Source organism: Mus pahari, chromosome 8 (genome assembly GCF_900095145.1).
Source record: "Mus pahari chromosome 8, PAHARI_EIJ_v1.1, whole genome shotgun sequence".
Lineage (NCBI taxonomy): Eukaryota > Metazoa > Chordata > Mammalia > Rodentia > Muridae > Mus > Mus pahari.
The window spans coordinates 51,133,594-51,156,388 of NC_034597.1; the positions used below are offsets into that span (position 1 = coordinate 51,133,594).

At 44.1% G+C, this 22,795-nt stretch overlaps 1 protein-coding gene across 2 annotated transcripts in view; it reads right to left on the bottom strand.

Moving 5' to 3' along the window:
- Atp8a2 (ATPase phospholipid transporting 8A2) overlaps nt 1-22,795 on the bottom strand; it is a 514,463-nt gene that overhangs the window by 426,776 nt on the left and 64,892 nt on the right. For both annotated transcript variants that reach the window (XM_029541754.1, XM_021203245.2), the window contains exon 2: nt 3,717-3,861. In XM_029541754.1, the coding sequence (XP_029397614.1) occupies nt 3,717-3,817 (101 nt within the window). In that variant the 5' untranslated portion in view covers nt 3,818-3,861. The remainder of the gene's footprint in view (nt 1-3,716; nt 3,862-22,795) is intronic.

The window sequence follows — 22,795 nt, forward strand, 5'->3', positions numbered from 1 at the left end:
TTTTTTGAGACAGGGTTTCTCTGTATAGCCCTGGCTGTCCTGGAACTCACTTGGTAGACAAGGCTGGCCTCGAACTCAGAAATCCGCCTGCCCCTGCCTCCCGAGTGCTAGGATTAAAGGCCTGTGCCACCAGGCCCGGCCCAAGTTTTACTCTTAATGTCTTAACAATGAAGAAGGTGATTGTCCTCTTAGATAAGAACCAGTGCCTAGGAGAAAGATGCTGCTTCAAAACCTATCACCATGGCGATAAGGCTAATTCACTGGCTTCCCAGCAGAAATGTCAGCAAACACAGTGCATACAGCAGGTTACTCAGTGTTAAGTCCAAGACCAAGGTTTGGAAAGATTTGCACACACATGACACAGCTCTCGGAACTAAATTCCAATTGCACCGAATTTAGAATCCCCAAGTAGAGCATTCTATACATACAGGGCCAAGCAGAAATGACTGCTCACTCTCGGCCAAGCCTCTTCCTCGAGTCACATCACTTCCCTGCCATAGTTCAGCACATCATCTTTTACATACTTCCCCAGATGTCAGCAGCCCCTTTCCTCACTGTCAAACACCAAGAGCCTGCAAAGGCAAGTACAGAATAATTGTCAGGCCCCTGAGAGTCCCAGCCACAAAGGGCCTGGGGTCGGGAGAGTGAACAACTCTAAGCTAGAGAGGACAGACTTCGAGACACCCCTGTCTGTGGACCATCAGGTTCCTCAGCTGTCCCCTCAGGCCCTTTCTTTCCAAATAGCTTAATTTAGAAGCAACACACCTAGGGTCATAGCATGTCCTTAGAGTGTGTAAGGCAGGCTCCATCCCCAGCGCCAGAGGGAGAGTGGCAGTCTGAGGACACCCATGTTCCTGACGATGAGAAAAACATCCTTTTGACATGGAAAATTATACTAAGAAAAAAATTCTCTAGCGATTTCCTTTTATGAAAGCATTCCCTTGAATAGCTCAGCTTTAAAAGAAATCCATGTTTTGTAAGCTTGTCTTCAGCACTACTAAAGTGCTCCAATTCCGTGGCTCAGTGCTTTGTAAAAGCCCTAAACTCTAATGTCAAGAAGCTTTGTAATCAGTTCCTAATGAACTGCAAGTCATTGACAACCATTAGTGATTCCCATTAATACTCAGCAAAACTGGAACATATACTCCAAGGTGATCTTACAGAAGCTCCAAGACCACACTGTAAAGTTCTTAGTCTAGATCTAGTGCTTTTTGAAAAGTTCTTACAGGATAAACCATAAAGTAAGAAAGAAATTATCATTTTAATACTTAGTATGAGGTACATGAATCCATATATCAATACAACAGTAATAAGTCTGCTTTATTTCTAGCCAATCCAATACACATACACATACTTATTCCAAACCCTTCTCTCAAAAAAAGTACAAATGAAACTATATTTTCAGGTAACCACTTGGAATTCCTCTCAGGATAAAACTAGCCCTAATATAGGTAGGTATCGAGGTCCCATTACTCTTAAATGTTTGCCTCCTGACCTACTTTTCCTTCCATTGCCATGTTAAGCACACAACCACAACAACCTGGGGGCAAAGGGTTTACTTATTTCAGCCTATAATGTTGAGGCATTCACAGGGCAGGGCAGGGCAGGAAGGAACTCAAGGCAGGAACCTGGGGACAGGAACTGAAGCAGAGGCCAGGGAGACATGCTGCTTAGTGGCTTGCTCTCTGTGGCTCATCAACCTGCTTTCTTAAACACCCAAGGACCACCTGCCCAGAGATGCCACTATCTACAGTGGGCTGGACTCACCTACATTAATCATGTGTTAAGAAGATGCCCCCACCCCTGTCTTGGCTCCAGATCCATCGAATGGAGGCATTTTCTAACTGAGGTTCCCTCTTCCCAGATGGCCCTTGCTGTGTGCTTCCCGTGCAAATCAGGCATGGGGCGGGGTCCGTATTTTATTGTCATTGTTTCAAACCTTCACAGAGATACCGAAATTGGGGAAACTAAGCAAAAATACCTTTGGAAAAGCACTGAAGTTTATAAAAAAAAAAAAAAAAAAAAGACAATGATCCTCCAATCCTATCTCCTTACATAATATTTAACTTCTTTAAAAATTGACCTTAGTGTTTTTGCAAGGAATTCAATAGAAATATGAAAGGTGAGGAGACATAGAACTATATGGCCAGAGCTGGGCTCCAGATGGCTTTTCATGCATTCGGAGTAGCAGCCATCATCCTATCACTTGCTATCTCCCACACCTTCACTTTCCTTCTCCAGCCCCAGAAACCACTAATGTCTCAGGAAACACTTCTCTCTTTTGGGCATATCACATATATCATTTCACATGACTTTTTACGACTTGCTCTTTCATTGACTACTTTGAAGGTTCATCCACATCATAACATTTTATAGCTAGAGTCATCTGATTGAATCCCTGAGTGAGTGCATGTTTTGGCCACCATGAGTTTTGCTGCTATGAACATCTGTGTACACGTGTTAGTGAAGACCTCTGTTTTCATGTGCTAGCTGTGTATACCTAGTGTTGGAATTACTGGATCCTATGGTAACTTTACCTTGATCCTTTTGGAGGCAGGCCAAACTGCTTTCCAAAGCAGCAGCCCCGTGTGTCATTCCTATTGGCCAAACGTATGAGGCTCCAGTTTCTCCAAGGCTTTTCCAGATTTCACTGTCTCTTTTTTAATTAGTCTTGCTAGTTATGTGCCTATATACATTGTTATTCTTTCCCAAATCCTATCAAGCTATAGAAATGACCAACCAGACCTTGCTGCCAGTGTGGCATTACCAAGGCTCTGTAATAGTTAAATATCTAACCACAAAGTTTTAGCCGAAGCAAAAACAAACAAACAAACCTCTGGAAATCCAGACCTGAGAAGGATGTTTTAAGCAGCAGCACACTAAAATATCCTCAGAAATCACTCACAGACATGAAGCTGGTCAAAGCTCAAAAGTTTAATGGTGGCTCAAAGTGTGCTAACACCGAGTTAAGAAACAAGCTTTGCACATTAGCAAGTATTTGCTTGCTAGTCAGTTAAGTGGGTTTGATTTCTAGCTTCCCCATTTAGTAGCTATTAATATATGAGCATAGTACAACATTTCACATCTCTCCACTCCAGTTTCCTGATCTGGAGGCAATGACTTGCTCCATGAGACACTGGAGATGTGTGGCTAAGGCATCTAACAAACGGCCAGCTGACACAAAGCAGACACTAAAATGCTACCCTCCATTCATATTTCTGCTGACTCTGGGCAAGACTTCCTAGCCAGTAAGAAGACCCTTAGCAAATGCAGTGGGTCACTGGGAAATAAATAGGAGTCCCTGTAGCCTGTGGTACTCACATTCATTCCCTTATAAAGCACTTCCCCACAGATGTTCTGCAAACTACTCGAGAGAGCTGTGACAAAGAGAACCATCAATGAGGTTGCACGGAGACCATGGAGATTATTGGAAGGCAGTCAGGGGTGAGAGGACACCTTCACTTTTATCGGTGGCATTAGAAGAACTTCCGCAAGGCCCACAGATGGGCTGGGCACAGCTCTGCATAGGAGAAGGCAGCAACTGTGTTCACATGGCCCACTGGGCGCTGGGTGTGGATCTCTGGGCTCAAGGTGGGTGCAGGAGGCAGAGATGCAAAGTGCTGGGGGAAGCAAGTGAACTGAGGGCCAGCCGGATGATGGAAAAGCCATCCCATGAATGTGAGCATTGAGCTTCACCCGGCTGCCTGTTCTCCTACCTGATCCGGTTGTCGCAGAATTTGTTGAGATGAGATTGGTTGAGGTAAATTATGCGGGCCGGTGCCTCTAGCTGGTCTCCAACAGACGTGGCCCGGGACATCTCATCCTCTGCCTTCTTGTAGCCCGCAGAAGAACGAACGGGTCCTGCAGAAACGAGGCACGGGGAAAACAAAACACAAAGAAGTCAGCCTCCAGGCCCGAGGCTGCGATCAGGCTACAGGCGGGGACCAGCCGCGAAGGATGCTCAGGAGAGACTGGGGCCGCCTATGCACCTAGGCTGCCCCTGGAGACTAGACCGTAGCCACAGCCGCCGCCGCAGCGGCAGGCCCCGCCCCACTCAGCCCCGCCCTGAACCTGTGAGGCCCCACCCCTTTGTGACTCGAGACGCCCCACCCCGACCTGTAAATAGGCTCCACCTCCTGAGCCCCGCCCCGCCGTGGACCTGTGAGGCCCCGCCCCTGCCCCCCCCCAAGCGTCATCCCAACCTGGATTCGTGGAAAAGGTTCCCCGGCTTCTCTAGCTCTGGATTTACCAGAGACCTCACGCCGCCCTGGACCTTCAGGAGGCCGGGTGGACCCAAGGCAACCCCGTCTCGCCCGCCCCCAGTGCTCCCAGGAGTCTGGCGGCCCAGAGCGAGATGGGGATGGAGCTGGCTGCACGCGTAGCTTGTGTTCCTTGCTTAAGCAGTTCCTGTGGTCCACACACAAGCTTCCCTGCCTCCCAGTTCTGTAAAACTGATAGCAAGCCTTATTTAGAAGCTTCTGAACGGGCTTAACTCCCCAGCATTTTTCTTAGGTGTAGGCAGAGTATATACTACACTATGTGCACACGCGTGTGTGTATGCACACGCGTGTGTGTATACACACACACACACACACACATACACACACACACACACACACACACACACACACACATAAGCTTAACCCAGCATCCCCTCTGGGAAAAGGCAGCCCACCTTGAGAAGTAACCTTTAGGGAGAATCAAAGCTCTGCAGGTGGAACTTTGTTTTCCTTAACTATTCATCCAACTAACGCTTCCTCTTCTCTATCAAAAAGGTGTATACTGCACCATTTGCAAAACTTGCATCTTATGGGAGAAAACTCCCATTTGCTAGCCACAGAGATACCTGTTCGCTGACATGGAGAAAATCTGGAAAACTACACTTGTGCTTCAACCATCTTAAGTTGACTACAAGGATTGCAATCTCTAACAGGAGAAAGCGGAATCTGAAAGGCGAACTGAGTATCTCCAGTGGACATACTATGCAGACCAGTGAAGGAGTAGTAAACCTGGAGTCGGCTGACATCCAGACCACACACCGGGGTCGTGGTCACAGGCCACATACAGCCCCTTTCTGCTCCTTCTTGAATGAGTGCACCGCACCCAGGCTCTCTCTTCCGGTAGGAGCAACCCCTCACCTCTTCCGCCTTCACCACCTACTCTCCAGTATCTACCCTAGCCGGGAGACAATGCCAAGTCCTCTCATGAAAGAGAAAGGGCAGCAGGAAACCATGTCTGCTTCCATATTGGCTACCCCATCAGCTCTGCTTCCTGAGTTTTAATCTAGAAAGGCTGGGCTTTGTCTCATTTATTATCTTTCAGTAGGCTAGGAATAGAACCCCGGGCCCTTCCGGTACTCTACCACTGAGCCATATCCCCAACCCAGGCTACATTTTAATGCACCTGCTACTTTTAGACAAATGGAGATACGTTTGTGAATAAAAGAATAGGTTTTTTTTTTTCCTTTCTGCCACTTGACGTGTTTCATTTTCCACCTCAGCATCCGCTGCCATCGCCTGACACTATTTGTGATGTTTCCCCATATCCAACAGCCCAAGTTCCAGGACACCAGAGATCTGTTTTGTCTACTACAGTTACCTAAACTAGAATCCCAGAGCCCCACAGCCTGGCACATGATGGGAACTCATGAAGGATGTCTTCCCGTTTCCCAGGTAGAGTTATAGTGACCAGCACAGAGGACCAGAGAGCTATCATTAGCTAGGATCAAACAGTCCGTTGCCAGAACTGCACCCATGTACTGGCTCTCCACTCCTCTAAGCACCATGTCCATAAAATCCATGTCACCAAGGGAACTCCCGATATTTCCTACTTTGTGGACCACATCCTCCCCAATTCTGCACCGCACTGCTTTGTAAGTGATACTCATAAACAGCCACACCCGAACAGACAGTTGTTAGATGCTTGTTTAGGAGATGTCTCTTGTCCTCAAAAATATCAAGTAGTTTAAGGAATCAAGTGGCAATCCACAGCATCACAGCCGCCTGGCAGTGAGTAGCCACTTATAACCAAAACCAAGAGTGAGACTGAAGGTGTTAAGGGAGGTTGGAGGTCACACAATAACTTGTGCTTTGAGTGAGAAAGTGGCTGTGGGCAGACTGCAAATGACATGCTGGGTTGAGAAGGGCTAGCTTTGAGCTGGGCTTCATCTGAAGCCACAGAAGATGTCTGGGCAAGAAAGGTGAGCACCCAGGAGTGATGGGGAAAGCTGCAGGAGGCTGGCTATGCAGAGATCTGCTGTGCAGTCCTGACACAAGCTAGTTAACACATGAGTGGACAGAAGAATGAAAGAAAACTTAGACCTGGAAAACGTCTTATAGGGAAACTGGAAGACTTGTTTTTGAGAGAGGGAAACTGGATGTGTGGGCTATAAAGGGTGAGAGAACTGGATACCTGCAGTTTAAAGCAGACTAGGCCAAAAAGCATCACAGACAGAAATAATGGAGTGACTGCCTGTGGTGAAGGGCACATACTACTATTGGATAGGACTTGAGTTCGGTTTCTAGAACCCATGTTAGGTGGCTCAGAACTGCCTGTAAATCCAGTTTTAGGGAACCGGACACCACTGGTCTACATGGACACTTGCAAGTATATGACATATATACACACACATACACATAATTAAGAATAATAATAGTTTGCCTAAGCGATTAAATTCTGATAACTACTATTAATGGTGAAAGAGTACATGACACAAATAAGGGGCAACAGAACAAGATTGACATCATATCTCCCAAGTTTTAGAATGCAAAAATATTCATCTTCCTATACTTAACAGAGCCACACTATGGGGACTTTATTCTATGAAGAAATGGTTAATCGTCCCCAATGCCAAGATTTAAATAAATTCCTTCTACCTCCATGACCTCTTCTTGACCTACCCCTGAACTGGAAGATATATTTTCAAAATAACACAGATTTGTATTGCCTAAGGAAAACACTGTGCCATTTATAGCAGGGTACATCATGATGAAGGCTTCAAATTTGGACTCCTGAGACAAACCCTGTGTTAATGCATTTTGCAGATACCACCACACAATAGCCAAGCGTATGCTTATAGCTCCCCCCAAATAAGCAGGCACAGTGTCAGCAGATAGAAGGGTCGATAGATACCTGGTAGATGAGAAAGAAACCAAAGTGAAGGGAAAGGATTAAGAGAACAAGACTAGGCAAACGGACAGGCACCTTGGTTTGCTCCCACAGAAAGCTGTGGACAATTGATAGCCAAGCCTTTGAGGGAAACTTACCTTGCCTAATCCTGAAGAATGGCTATCGCAGCAGCAGTCATAAGTTTATGGTGGATGAATACAAGCTAAACCCACTGGATTGGATGCCTCTTGAAGGCACCTATGCAGCCATGGAACCATGAACTACTTCCTTATCTGGGCACTGAACCCTGTTTCCCTCATGGGCAAACCAGAGCCCAGCAGCTACATCTGTGCTGTGCAATTCTGTGGCCTCACTGCGGTTCTTTGAACTGATGGTGGCTGCATGCTCTGGGGTGAGCTACGATGAATCAGCAAACCTGAGAACCAGAAAGGATGGTCTCTGTCTGTGGCTGACCTGTGGGCACACACTTTGCAGGTCTTAAGGCTTCTTCCACCCACCAAGGTAATCACGAGGCAGAGGAAAATAAATATGAAACAGCTGATGGACAGCCAGCTTCCCCTACTCCGTCCTGGCATTTTGAACTCTCTGGTTTCCATATCTGATATAAGCCACACCCTGATCATTCTATCAATTACTCATAACCAGATATACTGAGTAGCACATAAAAGAACCCATAGATAACCTGTATTACCCTATAAGACAGGAGAGCAAGAATGGTGAATCAAGAGGAACAAACTACTCTTCACTTATAGTTCACCCCGAGGTGCCATGGTTCCAGATGTCTCAGACAAGGGTCTCATTAGATCAGAGATTCTCAGCCTCCCCAACTCTGTGACCGTTTAGTACAGTGCCTCATGTTTCAGTGACCCCAAGCCATAAAACTACTTCATTGATATTTCACAACTTTAATTTTGCTACTGTTGTGAATTATAACGTAAATATCTGAGATGCAGGATGTCTGATATGTGACCCCCCCCCCAAAGGCATCATGACCCACAAGTTGAGAACCACTGCATTAGATACGAGGACTCAGACCCAGAGACGCTAGATCCCAAGAAGAAAGCCTGCATGGCAGCTTTCCGGCCGCTGGTTTGAATCAATTCTTAAGTGGTTGGAAGGTAACTTAGAGATGATAGACAATAGCTGATCGTGTGATTGTGGATGAAGCAATGGGTGCAGAGTAGGAATGGGGAAGAGAAGATCTGGCTAGCTACTGTAGCCACATTACTGGCTCCAAGAACAAAGAGCACCGGATGGACAGGGATACACACCTAGCACCTAGCTGCCGTAGACCCTCCAGCAAGCCCTGACTGCCATCTCTTGCTTTCCTCTCAGCTCTGGCTCTCCTACCCATCTCTTTTCCCATGCCAGGGGGAGGTAGCATCCTTATGCGGCAGGAGTGCATTCACTTCATAGAATCAAACAAGTCCCCTAGCATTTCACTCATGTGCAGCCTGTGGGCGATAGGAAGACGATGCAGCTCACTGGTTAGGGAGCAGGACAACAGACCTCTCCCTGAGACAGAGCAGGTACAGGTGAAGAGGATGGCTCCATTCTAGCCATCTTAGAGCTAACTGCATGGAAATCATGCTTTATCAAAGTGAAAATTCCTAGTAAGGCTTAAAATCTATCTCTTCATAGTATGAGCTAGAAGATATTTTGTATCTATTTATTTTATTTAATATTTATGTAGAATATATAAATAATATTAGCATTAACTATACAGATCCAGGAAGTTACAGGCTGTGAAGTGAGGAATTAAATACAAAATGGACGTTACCATAGCTAAATTATTACAAAGTGTTTCATTGAGGTAAGGAACATAGGGGAGAAACCCTTCATTCCAAACTTCATTTTTTTCCCCTAACACAATCAACATGTCTACAATTCCAAACACTTCTCAGGGCTTACCTAGTTCCTCCATCTCCCTAGCAAAGTTTTACTATCACAGTGTAGAGATCTGGAAGAAGAAATAATCTAGTTCTTCTAAGTCAAACTTTGTTAAAATAGCCTGTAACTAGCTCTGAGAGTCTGGTGGAGACAGTCAAGAATCTGTTTGGGCATAGCATGGTATCACACTCCTATGGTACAAAAAACCAGGGCAAGACTTTAAAGAGTTTAAAGCCAGCCTATACACACACACACACACACACACACACACACACACACACACACACACACCAAAACGGAACACATCTTGTATTTATTTGGGGTTGGGGAGGGAGTATTTAAAAAACCCTTGAAATTTCCTGAGCAGCGGAAACATTGGTGCCTTTATTATTCACAGCGAGTATCTTTAATCTCTCTTGAATTTATGCTAAGATGATGACTGAAAGTTTAGATGCATCTAAGCATGCAGCTGATGCGAACCATGTGATTAGAAGTCCAGGACTCTGAACAGGTCCATCAGCACAACATCCCAACCTGTAGGGCAGTTGGAGATTGAGTTCCATCTTGTGGTCAATGATCGCACCAAGAATATCTACATAGAGGAAACCAAAAAGCAAAATCAAGACAAAAGCCACTCTGCTACAAAAGCTCAGGCTGAGGACTCAGGCCGGTGATTTACATTAATGTGCAGACAAGGTGATATATTAAACCTCAGACTTGGTATTCTCCCACACCAAACCCTAGTACTTTTACATTGAGATGGTCCTGGGTTAATGCTTATAATGAAGCTCATTACAAGTGTATGCTCCTGAATTCTCTGAAGGGCTTGTAATTTATATGCAGTTGATCGGAAGTGCTGGTGGTCTGGCAGCCCGAGCTGTAGCTGTTGTTGCTGGCTAGTGCAGGCTGCTGTAGTGTTTGTGTTATCATCTTGTGTCACTGACTTACTACTGGTCAGTTAGTGTTATAACTGTGAAGTCTTTATTTTTGTATGTGGAGGTGCTGTAAGTGGAGGTGTATATGTATGGTGTGTGTGTGTGTGTGTGTGTGTGTGTGTGTGTGTGTGTTATGTGCACACATAAAAGGGTGTAACCATGAGTACATAGGTGTGGAGGCTATAGGTCAATGTCAAGTCTCTTCTTCATCCAGTCTTCACCCTATTTTAAGACAGAGAGTTTTATTGGACCCAAAGCTTGTCATTCATTAAGATGACTAGTCAGTGGGCTCAGAGATGTTCCTGTCTCTGATCCTCAGCTCTGACATTACAGAATCCAGAAAAAAAGAAAACCAAGGCCAAAGTAAGTTCTCCCCAAATTGTTTCCTGAACTGTTTTATTACAGTGTTGGAATGAGGACTGATACCATTTTTATCTCACAGATCAGCTTGAGCCTCCATGCCAGTTTCTAAGCACTAATACACGCAGAATTCTTTCTCAGTTAGATGATGCTATCTCAATTCCACCTCCAGGAAATAATAGCTTACGTCTACCACCCAGGCCCAGATCCGGGGCTATGAGCTGGCCCACCCCATAGGTGAACTTCTAGAGCCCATGAAAGGGCCAATCCTAGAACTCCAAAGCTGCAGGATCTCCATGGCAACAGCAGGACATCTGAGAGAAGCCCCAAGAAGGATCCAGAATAACAGAAAGCAGAGGCCTCAAACCAGACCAATGACTCAAAGCAATGAGCACTTACAAGCAAAGGTGTGTGGACAACAGAGCATACTGTGTTACACACTGGGACACACTACAGCTTCCACAATGGGATTTTTCTTTTCTTTTGGAGGGAAGGTTACAAGGGTGGAGGATGGGTACAAAGGGACAGGGAGATGAATGGGAATGGGAAGCATATAAAATTCACAAAGAATCAAGAAATATTAAATTCTAAAAATTCTATTACTTTACACTTTCTAGAAGATGTGGCCATTCAGACTTTTATGATGAGGGATAAGAGGTGAATTTGTCTTTCTCTTACTTGAAAATTATACAAAGGTGGCTTTCTCTATGCCTCTGGGCATGCCTCCACTCTAGGAAAGCAGTGTCATGGATGGTTACAGAGATTTTTAATCAGAAGCATGTGCATGCACACAAACATACATACATGATTATACTCTAGTGAGTACACACACACACACATACACATGCACAAACACATGCACACACACACACACACACACACACACACACACACACCTCCTAAGACTTTCAAGCTTAGCTCTGGCTTCCACACCATATTTGCAAAGCTGTTTCATGGCTCTTGAGAACGTAGCCACATCAGTGGCAGTTTGGGTTCTGGAGAGAACCAGGGCTGATTAGCTTTCCTAATCAGACACAATGGAAATGCTGGGCAAATGCAGAATGTGGTTATTTTTGCCTTGGCAGACACACTTCAGAGGCTTCTCAAGACCCCACTTTGCACAGACTGTGTCTCTCCAAATATAGCAGATGTGATCCACTCCAAGCAAAGAGTTCTGAAGCTCAGAGAACAATGGGAAAATGACAGTGATGCGTCCGGATTTCTTATTTCTGTCAACACTTAACTGGAATCTTTTTCTCTTCTCACAGGAATAAAGAGAATGCAGCAAAAGTAATAGGCTGTGGGCTGTTTATAACTTGAAATATTGTGGATGCTGGATTTATTCAGTGATCAAGTACCTCCTACATGTGAGGCATTTTGCTGGGTGGTGGGAGGGAGAAATACACAGTTGAAGGCATAGCTTTTTTGTCTACCTGACACGAACTAGAGTCACTTGGGAGGAGAGAACCTTAATTGGGGAAATGTCTCCATCAGATAGTCCTCTGAGCATGTCTATGAGCCATTTTCTTGATTAATGATTGGTGCCGGAGGACCCAATCTACTGTGGGCGGTGCCGTTCTTGGGAAGGTGGGTCTGGGCTATTCAGGGAAGTTAGCTAAGTAAGCCATAGGGAGCAAGCGATCAGCTTTCCTCCACGACTCTTGCTTCTGGTCCCACTTGAGGTCCTGCCCTGACTTCCCTCAGGGATAGACTGTGACTGGGTTGTGTGAGCCGAATAAACCCTTTCCCACTCGTGTTGCTTTGGTGCTAAACAGCGATGGGCATCTTGGAACCTGCCCCTATATCATCAAAGTAGCAGAGAACCAAACTATGACACTTCCATGCAGTAAGACCTGCAATGCAAACTATGACAACTCCATGCAGTAAGACCTGCAATGCAGACCCCTGTCCTCAAAACCCACTCTGTGTCCTGTGCTAACTCACCTTGTAAATTAAGCGAAGATAAATGTGCTTTTCTGGAAATGTATTTCATAGATAAAACCAGACTTTAAAGGAAAAAAAAAAACTCTATGCTGCATAAATTCTCAATTCAGAGGATTCTTCACTCCAGGCTGGGTTGCCCACGGATTAAGTACAAGTGTAGTAATTTTTTTTATAGCAACCCTCTCTGCCAGGAGAGATTCTCCACTGCTCCTGGGACCTCAAATCTGGATTCCAAGCAGGGACATCAGTTTTAAAATCCCACAGAGAATTCCAGAGTTACAGACTGTGGATATAGGAGGCAGGATCCAAGAGACCATCACTGCCTTGGTACCAAAGTCTACAAATGTTCCAGCCCCTTCCACAATGGTGTAGCATCTGAATCCCAACTGCACTCATCCTTTCACTCACCTCTAGATGACACAGCCTGCCTGACACAGCCTAAGCTGTACATAAACCGACACTGCACCATGCTTCTTTATCATTTGCATGACATTCATTGTTATTCTTAAACATTTTCTATCCAGGGTTGGCTGAGCCTGCAGATGTAGACCATGCCAGCACAGAGCACCAACTTCAGTTTTTAAGTTTATCCCATGAGAAGAGAAAACTCCTTCCTGTCTCTTGTGCCTCCGCATTAACGTTACAGAATCAACACTGATGTGACTCAATCTACCGGAATCCCTGCTCCAGTATGCCCTCCTAACACTGCATTTTTATAACACAGCATTAACCACGTGAAGACTTTCTTTGTTCCTTTTTCTATGGTCAGCTTTTGATACATGCTCCAGGAGGCAAGGCTCATGTTCATACTAGCCATACATTAGCCATGTGCCTCCCCACAGAAGAAAGGCTTCCAGTAAATGTGTCCTGGACATGAACCAAGTAAACACAGGAACTTCACTGTCCTCCTTAAAGTGGGCGTAGGAAGATGCAATTCCTCAAATTCATTTGCAGTTACTCTGACCACCTCTTCCTCCTATGGCAACATATAACAGACAGCTGGGGGAAATGGAAATGTCTAGTTGCTTGGAGCTCACGTGAGCGTGAACGGAGCCGTTCATGTGAGCAACTTTCAGTGTGTCATGATGAAGGTTATTTTGGCTCCATGGTCATCTCATCTTCTCTTGTGCCTCTCCTTTAAATGATAACGGAGGGGAGGATCAGAGGTATGGAGAAGAGCTGGGCTCCTTAACAAAAATATCATCTGCCTCCCCTGGCCTACAGGACGATGACCTACTCTTCCTGCTTGGGGGTCACATCTATAGCCTTTGCACGGTCTGCTGGGCTTTAGCAAAGAGTAGGAGTCTTAGCAAGTGGCCCTGGCTCACCCACGCAGACACAGAAGCATCTGCCACCTACTGGAAGCCTTCTGTTCACAGCCCTGTTAAAGGGCTCCTAGCTGTCCAGTCAGCCCCCAGAGCTCCACAGAAAGAGAATGGCAGGTCAGGAGTGCAAAACCTGTTGCTCTCAGTCATCCTCAATTATCTCTCATACCTCAGCTCTCTGCTTGGAGAACTTTCTGCAGAGAAAGAAATGGGGACCTGACACCTGTGCTCTCCTCTCCCCGCCCCTCTCCTTCCACTTCTCCAACAATCAAAGGCAGGGGAAGCTTTCCTGAGTTCGCCTGATGCCATTCTCCAAGCAATGCCTAAAATCCCACTGAGGTGCCTCTCCTTCCAGGCAGAAAATCCTGAGGCCTGAACCATTCACCCAGCACTCCGTACCCATGGTGAAGGGTAAGGGGTCACAGGAAGCTCAAAACGAAAGGTCCCTAGTCAGTGTCCCTGTGGTTCTTGACATGGCTTTTCTTTCATGAAGGCCCTAAGTCCATGGAAGTAAGATGCCATGGACAAGGGAAAGGCATATTCATTGTCTTCATCCATCCACCAAGGCAGCCCAGCTTGTCAGGTTGGCTCATCCTCACTGGTCACAGCAACCCAGCATCTCCTTCCATCAGCCATCTCAATGCAACCTCCAACGTGTGTGTAGTCAGACATTAACAAGTCAGTCGAGGCCTCCATTCCCAGCGCCCTGGCGAAGCAAAGTTTCCCAGAATCCTGGCTCTTCCTAACTTTCTCGCTGATTTGACATTTTGTGTATCACATTTTCTTCTCAGACACAGAAGTGAGAATACTTAAATTTAGGAAAATCTGTTACAGCAAAGGCATATGGAGTGTCTGCCTTGCAATATCCTCAGCCCATTCAATCCTGCCAGACCAATCCTGTTCACCATGTCACAGATGGGTCATTTGTAATTACAGTTCTAAAAGGCATGCTAGGCGTGGCAGCATATGCCCGTAACCCCACCACTTGGTAGGTGAGGGCAGGAAGAACTCTAGTATGAGACCAGGCTAGGCTACATAGTGAGTTTGAGGCTAGCCTGGGCTACATACAGACACATTATCTCAGGGAAAAATAAATATGTGTGTTTTGTTGAGCCTACCACTCTGCCAGGTGTTCTGTATTTACTGACCCATCTTATCCCTCTATCGATCAGGCTCACTGTAGAGATGATAAGGCAGTGAGTAATAAATCAGCCAGCCAACATCCAAATTTAATTTCCCTATTTGTTATGAGGGTCATTTTATGGTTCCTTCAAGGAGTATCCTAAAATGACCTTCAAATCTGTTATCAACTGAATCTTCTATTATTCTAAGTTTTTCTCTGAAAATAAACGTATACTCCTAAATTCTATGCACTACAGGGCAAGGAAAAGAGAACGAGAAGAAAGGAAAATTCTGTTGGCTCATAGGTATCCAGGTTTGACCACTTCACACTTAAGCCCAGAAAGTCAACCCCCAATTGCTAGAGATTAACCACCCTGGAGTCAGGAACACAGAGACGAAAGCAGGGTGTCAAGATAGTGAAGACAAGAATTTTTTCATCCTTTAGAAATTCCAGACCTCCTGTGTGTACAATACAGGAGTACAGATTCTCCCTCGATGCAGGAGAAAGGAACCCTTGGATGCTGGGGGTGGGAATGTATGCTTGCACAACTACTATGGAAACAGGTATAGAATTTCTCTAAACATTGAAAACAGAAATACCATTCAATCCAGCCACGTCACTCTGAAGAGTCAAAGTCATCACACAACAGAGCTACCTGCATCTTGATAGTCACCACCATATGAGTCACTATCTACTTAGAACCAGCCAAGTGCTGCCAAAAGCTAGATGGATAGAGAAAGTATGATGCACATACATATGAATGTGCACACATCCACAATAGAGTGTTACTGTACCACAGAGCAGAACGAAATCAAGCCATTAGGATGGAAATGGGTGGAAGCAGAGAACATCATGCTAAGGACCATTACCCCGACTTAGACAAGAATGCTTTCTCTCATATGTGAAGTCTGGGAAAAAAAAGAAGACACGAAAGGGGAGATAGACTATTAGAATGGGGGAGGAGCTTAAAGAGGGTAATGTGTCAGTACAATCAAAGTACATCACAGGTGATGCATACAACAGCAAAGCTCATGATTTTGTTTAATTAACATACACTCTTAGAAATCCAATTTAGAAAGTCATCCTCTTGCATTTAATGCTCTTGTGATCTGGTGTGGAAAATTAAGTGCAGGAGAACTCACAGCAATGAACACTGGGTGCTGCCCTCTGCCTGGAAGACTGTCCACTTCCTCAGTCTGCGCTCTTCCTGCATGCATGCATCATTAGGACACAGCTTAGGTCTTCTCTCCTCTGAAGACATATGGTAACAACCCCAGTTGGGCTAGATGCCCCTGCTTCAGGTGCAGCTGGTCCGGTTCCAAGAAATACCTTGCTACATCTCACACAACCCTGCCACACATAGCCACACTGTGTGCAGCAACATTCATGAAATGCTAGTAAGAGGCATTGCCAGAAAGGCACTCCAGACAATGATCTCCTTGGCCATTGTCCATCCTCACTCTTGAGAGGGCTCACTGCTCCACAGTGCTCCCTTTGGCCACCATCCACACTGACCCTTAAGGGTGTTCCACTCTGTTCTGTAAGAAAATGAAGTGTCCATACAACTTGATCTCACATGAGTTCTTTCAAGAGAGATGACAAGGACTGGGAAGCTGAGGGAGTCCACAAGATCCCACTCAGCTGTGGTTGGACTTTCTTTGCCTTCATCATGGGAAAGGTGAGGGCTGCCCTTCCTTGGACCATGGAAATTCTTCCCTTAGCTCTTACAACTTTCCTCAGTGTGTGCAATAGTCCTCCTTGGAGTCCCTGCATGTCCATTCAGCACTTGTCCTAAGCATTTTTGAGGTACTTTTCTATTATTAGGTTAAATTCTGTGTGTCTCAATAATTCTATTAATGTCTCATCTATTTTCCAGGATCTACAGATTCAAACCACATCAGACACTACCATCACTTTGAGCAAAGAGCATTGGGAATGGCTCTTGGAATTTTCGTACTGAAATGAGTTATACCTATTATAATCTTAGTAGCGACTATGTTAGCCTTGAAGACGGTGTGCTTAACTGCTATCTGTCTCTTATCCGTTCTGTCTCCTTGCATCTAAAGTCAACTTACCCTTACATGGTCCTATAATGATCTTACCACATCTATCTGGGGTCTCCTTGATTATCTTCTAGGAAATTAACGCTGGCAAGAGTGGAGACACTTCTAAAGCCCTCTATTTCTCTTTTCAACCATGAGTAGCCATATCAACTGGACCCCATCTCCTACATGTCTTCATAAGTTTTATGGCTGTGTAACAAAACCTCAGATTTATATTGGACAGAAATGAGTTTGCCTGGTAGTCCTGGCATCTGGGAACTCCCTGTTGGAAGCTTCACACGTGGCAAGAGTCTCCTTGCCATCACATTACACAACATTACATATGGGTCAGTGAGAGCCACTTAGGACATCCAGCCTACCTGTTAGAAAAACCTCACTCTCAGAACAGTGAAACTTTTCCAGTGATGTCAAGAAGCCACTCACAAGTGCTGAGCTCCCATAATCCAATCGCCTCCTGGAAGCCTATTTCTTCACACTGTTGCCTTGGCAATGAGATTTCCAACACATACCTTGGGGGCTTCATTCAAGCCATAGCCCCCACCATGAAATGCCAGGCCCTACTCTAAATGCACGGCCTCCTCTGCAATCTCTCATATATGTCTCGTCCATCCCTGTACCTTCTGCCTACAGCGACCTCAGCTGGAACTCCTTCACATCTCTAGTTCTTTATATTTGGGTTTCTAAACCCAAAGCCAGTCTCCCCAAATGGAATTCTTAAAAGGAATATAATTTAACTACATTCCACACACAATTCATCATCCACAGAGCCCTGAGCTAGGTAATGCATAATTCAGTCTCTTGCTGTCTCTTTGTTAGGAAGATGCACATCTGTTGAATGGTTGCTGCTGAGAGCTAAACAATCATCTCTACGGTAAATATTCTGAACTCTATAAAAATGCTTGCTCATCTGGTACAGAGGATGTTAACACAATCTCAGCACAATGACCACACTGGGTATAAGAAAATCATATGCAACGCATAGTTAAAACCCTAACTTATGCTTGAAGAAACAAGAAGAGTAAGTCTCTTAACTGTAAATGACCCCTGAGCAGAACTGGACATGGCTAAGTTACACAATGTACTTATTACAATTTCAAATGACAATGTGTAATTCTATAAGCAAGAAACTTATAAAGAACCCATTAGCTGAGATGGCTGTGGTTACGAAAGGTACTCATCAAACACATGGTACAGAGTTACCTTACTGCTTTGAGGTTTATAAGTCACATTTATTAAAGTCATTTCTTCCCATAACTCCTCAGTGTTCACACTGTTCACTCTACCAAGGAATTCTTCTACCTTGTCTGCCAATGAGCCTGATTTTGTGACTTCAATGGTGCAGGCCATCAATGTATGCATCATTCCCTTTAAGCCACATTACTGCTGGGCTACGCTGCATCTCACATTCTCCTTGCACAAATATCACTCATATCACTAGACAGCCAATAAACAATTTGATACATTTAACACGTGTATCAGATTTTGATCACAAAACATACTACAGCACAAAGATCTTCACCAGACTCACAACTGATCAAAATGCAGAGGACAAGTGTCTATGGAATGTTCCCTTCCCCACAAGGCTCAGAGCCACATTGCCGAATGCCGAAAGGAGGGTAAAAGCCAAAGTTTGGGAAGCACTGGGGAGAAAGTGTCCTCTCGACACGACTGGACAGCCATACTCATCAACTCACAGCAGCTATTGCTGCCTGTACAAGATCCAAACAAGATCAAGCCAACTGACCATCTAGCATGAATCAGGGATGGGTCCATGAACTCCTCCACCCCTAGCTGAGAACTATTGACTGTTGTTGGCAGCTAGGGAAATGGGGTAATTTTTCAGAGGTATGGCCCCTAATAGGTTGACCATGCTCCAGCAGATGGCCCCAGATCCATGATATATGGACAGGACTAATTGTACTAAGTATCTTATCAGACAGACAGACAGACAGACAGACAAGAGAGAACATGAAATCAGGAAGGGGATTTAGAGGTAGGGAGGGGAGATGGACTGGAAGGAGTTGGAAGTGGTGAGATTGACATATTGAAAATCTTGGAAGAGATGGAGGTGTAAGGTGGATATGAACAAAATATATTGCATATATGTACAAGATTCTCAAGTAATTTTTAAAGATATAACAGAAAAGCTTAAATATCACTTTTATCAGGGTCTTGATGCTTTTCCACAAGTTAGTTTTATGTAGAATTTCCCTAAATTTTTAATGTATGAAAACTATATTTTCAAGCATAAGTCTTTCATGCTTAATTCAGGATTTGTTGATCAAGCTGAAGGATATATTGTTTTAGTATTTGGGCTCTTCTTGAATACAAGAAAAGTCAAAAATAATATAGAAGGTGTATCTTTAAATACATGTGTGTCTATAAATGCCCTTTGGCCAGTGAGTTTCTGGAAAATACTCAATATATAAAAAAAACAACAAATATCAGGGGGGTTTTGTTTGTTTGTTTGATTGGTTGGTTTTGTTTTTGGTTTTTTGGTTTTGTTTTGTTTTTTGCTTTTATTCCTGGTTCAGAGCCCTTCTAGGGCTATTGTCATTTTTTATTAATTAATTAATTAGTTAATTAATTAATTTTTTACACTCCATATCTTATTCCCCTCCGCCCCCCAATCCACCCTCTGACTGTTCCACATCCCATACCTCCTTCCCAACTCCCTGTCTCCACGTGGATGTCCTCACCCCCTACTCCACCTGACCTCTAAACTCCCTGGGGCCTCCAGTCTCTTGAGGGTTAGGTGCATCATCTCTGAATGAACACAGACCTGGCAGTCCTCTGCTGTACCCTAAACAAGTGTTAGGGGCCTCATATCATCTGGCGTATGCTGTCTGTTTGGTTGTCCAGTGTTTGAGAGATCTCAAGGGTCCACATTGAGACTGCTGATCCTCCTACTGGGTCACCCTTCTCCTCAGCTTCTTTCAGCCTTCCCTAATTCAACAACAGGGGTCCACTGCTTCTGTCCATTGGTTGGGTGCAAATATCTGCATCTGACTCTTTCAGCTGCTTGTTGGATCTTCCAGAGTACAGTCATGGTAGGTCCCTATTTGTGAGTACTCCATAGCCTCAGTAATATTGTCAGGCCTTGGGACCTCCCTTTGAGCTGGATCCCACTTTGGGCCTGTCACTGGACCTTCTTTTCCTCAGGCTCCTCTCCATTTCCATCCCTGTAATTCTTTCAGATAGGAACAATCTTTAATTGCACCTCTCTTAAGCATACTACATTAACATATGACTTATACAAATGTAGCTATTTGTTCATATAAGCCAACTGGAAATCTGCAAGGGAAGAAAAGCACATACATACATACATACATACATACATACATACATACATATACATGTACATACATAAGTACATACAAAATGGACCTCAAACTAAAATCAACCAGAAGAGAGAAAGGAAAATCCTTCATTCTAATCAAGAGAACAATTACCCAAAAAGACATTACTATCCTAACCATATGAACTAAACTCTAGTGCACCCAGTTTGATAAAAATCAGTGACTTCAACACCACATTTTCTCTAACAGGCAGGTCATCTGGGCAAACACTAAACAGAAAACACCAGAGTTAAATGACATCATACACCAAATGGACCTAACGCATATGTATAGAATATTCTACAACAACGAAGAATAATACAGTCGACTCAGCAGCTCATGGGTGCCTCGCTAATGGAGACCTTAAAATATAACAAAAAATCTGAAAAAAATGAAGTAAGTTCATGTAACCACAAAGCAATAAGGCTTAAAATCAATAGCAAGGAATCTCTAGTAATTACATAAATTCATAGAGATTAAACAACATATTACTGGGTAGGTCAAACAAGAAATTAAGAAAGAAAATGTAAAACTACTGAAATTAAGTGAGTGGAAGAAGAACAAAGCCTCCGAGACACATGGAAGCAGCCCTAAGTTAGAGCTCACAGCCCTAAGTGCCCACATCAAAACAATCGGAAAGAAAGAGCACAGAGAAATAGCTTAATGGTGCAACTCAAGCCATTGTTTAAAACAAGAACAAACTAAGCCCAAATCTGGTAGATTGGAAGAAGTAATCAATATCAGGTCATAAATTAGTGAAATAGAAACAAGAGAAACAGTATCAAGAATCAACAAACCTAAGAACTGATTCTTAAGACTGATCAAAAGAAAAAGAGTATCATATTAACAGGCTCAGAAATGAACAAGGAAGGATTAAAACAGGCACCAAAAGATTTTTGATACTATAAGTAAATACTTTTAAAATCTGTACTCCATTAAGTTGGAAAATCTAAAAGAAATAAATGGAGTTTTAGACTCATGAAAATCATCAAAGTTAAGTGGATGCTCACAGTCATCCACTGGACGGAGCACAGGATCCCCAATAAAGGAGCTAGAGAAAGGACCCAAGGAGTTGAAGGGGTTTGCAGCCCCCACAGGAGGAACAACAATATGAACTAACTAGTACCCTAAGAGCTCCCTAGGACTAAACCACCAACCAAAGAAAACACATGGTGGGACTCATTGCTCTAGCTGCATTTGTAGCAGAGGATGGCCTAGTCGGTCATCAATGGAAGGAGGGGCCCTTGGTCCTGTGAAGGCTCTATGCCCCAGTCTAGGGGAATGCCAGGGCCAGGAAGCAGGAGTGGGTGGGTTGGTGGGTGGGTTGGGAGGGGGAGGAGATAGGGAATTTTCTGAGGGGAAACCAGGAAAGGGGATAACATTTGAAATGTAAATAAAGAAAATATCTAATTTAGAAAAACGGTCATAAAAACAGTCCTATAGGAAACCAGTAAGGAGCTCAAAACAGAAATTTAGAACCTTCCAACTCAAAAAGCTCAGGTCCAGACAGATTCACAGCAGATGCCATGCATTCAAAGATCTGCATCCAGTCCTTCTTAAACTATTCAAAGAAAGAAAGAAAGAAAGAAAGAAAGAAAGAAAGAAAGAAAGAAAGAAAGAAAGAAAGAAAGAAAGAAAGAAAGATAGGGAAAAGAAAAAAGAAATAAAGAGCGTCTCCAAATCCTGTGAAGCTAGCATTTCTCAAATACCAAAACCAGATAAAGACACAACAGCAAAAGAAAACTACAGGCAAGATCCCTGATGCACATAGATGAAAATCTTCTCAGTGAAACACTTACTTGCAAACTAAATTCAGGCATGTATCACAAAGATCATGCACTGCTATCAAGTTGCCTTTTTCGTGGGATAAAGGGATAGGTCACCATACGTAAGCCAACACATGCAAACAATCACATAGATGAGCTTAAAGACAAAAGTCACATGATCATCTCAATACACACTGCAGAGACCTTTGACAAAATTCAACATGCCTTCATGATAAATGTCCTAAAGAGTAGGAAAACAGGAGAAAGTCTACCTCAACATAATAATGGCTTTATACAACAAAATCACAGACACCATCCTAACAAGAGTGGGAAAACCCACTATCCTACTAAAATAAAAAACGAGGGGGGCATGGCCTTGCAGTGGTGGCTCACGCCTTTAATCCCAGCACTTGGGAGGCAGAGACAGACAGATTTCTGAGTTCGAGGCCAGCCTGGTCTACAAAGTGAGTTCCAGGAAAGCCAGGACGGCACAGAGAAACCCTGTCTCAAAAAAACAAAAACAAAACAAAACAAAACAAAACAAAACAAAAAAAAACGAGGGGGGCAGTCTTCTGCTCCCACTTCTTTTCAGTATGGTGCTCAAAGCACTAGCCAGAGCAATAAGGCAAGAAAAAATAAAGAGAGGCGGATAGGAAAAGAAGAAATCAAATTAGCCCTATTTGCAGAAAATGTAATATTATACATAAGAAATAACAAACACTCCATCATAAAACTTCTAGAAATGACCAACACTTGCAAAGTGGCAGGATACAAAATCAACTAGAGCTGGGCGGTGGTGGTGCACGCCTTTAATCCCAGCACTTGGAAGGCAGAGACAGGCAGATTTCTGAGTTCGAGGCCAGTCTGGTCTACAAAGTGAGTTCCAGGACAGTCAGAGCTATACAGAGAAACCCTGTCTCAAA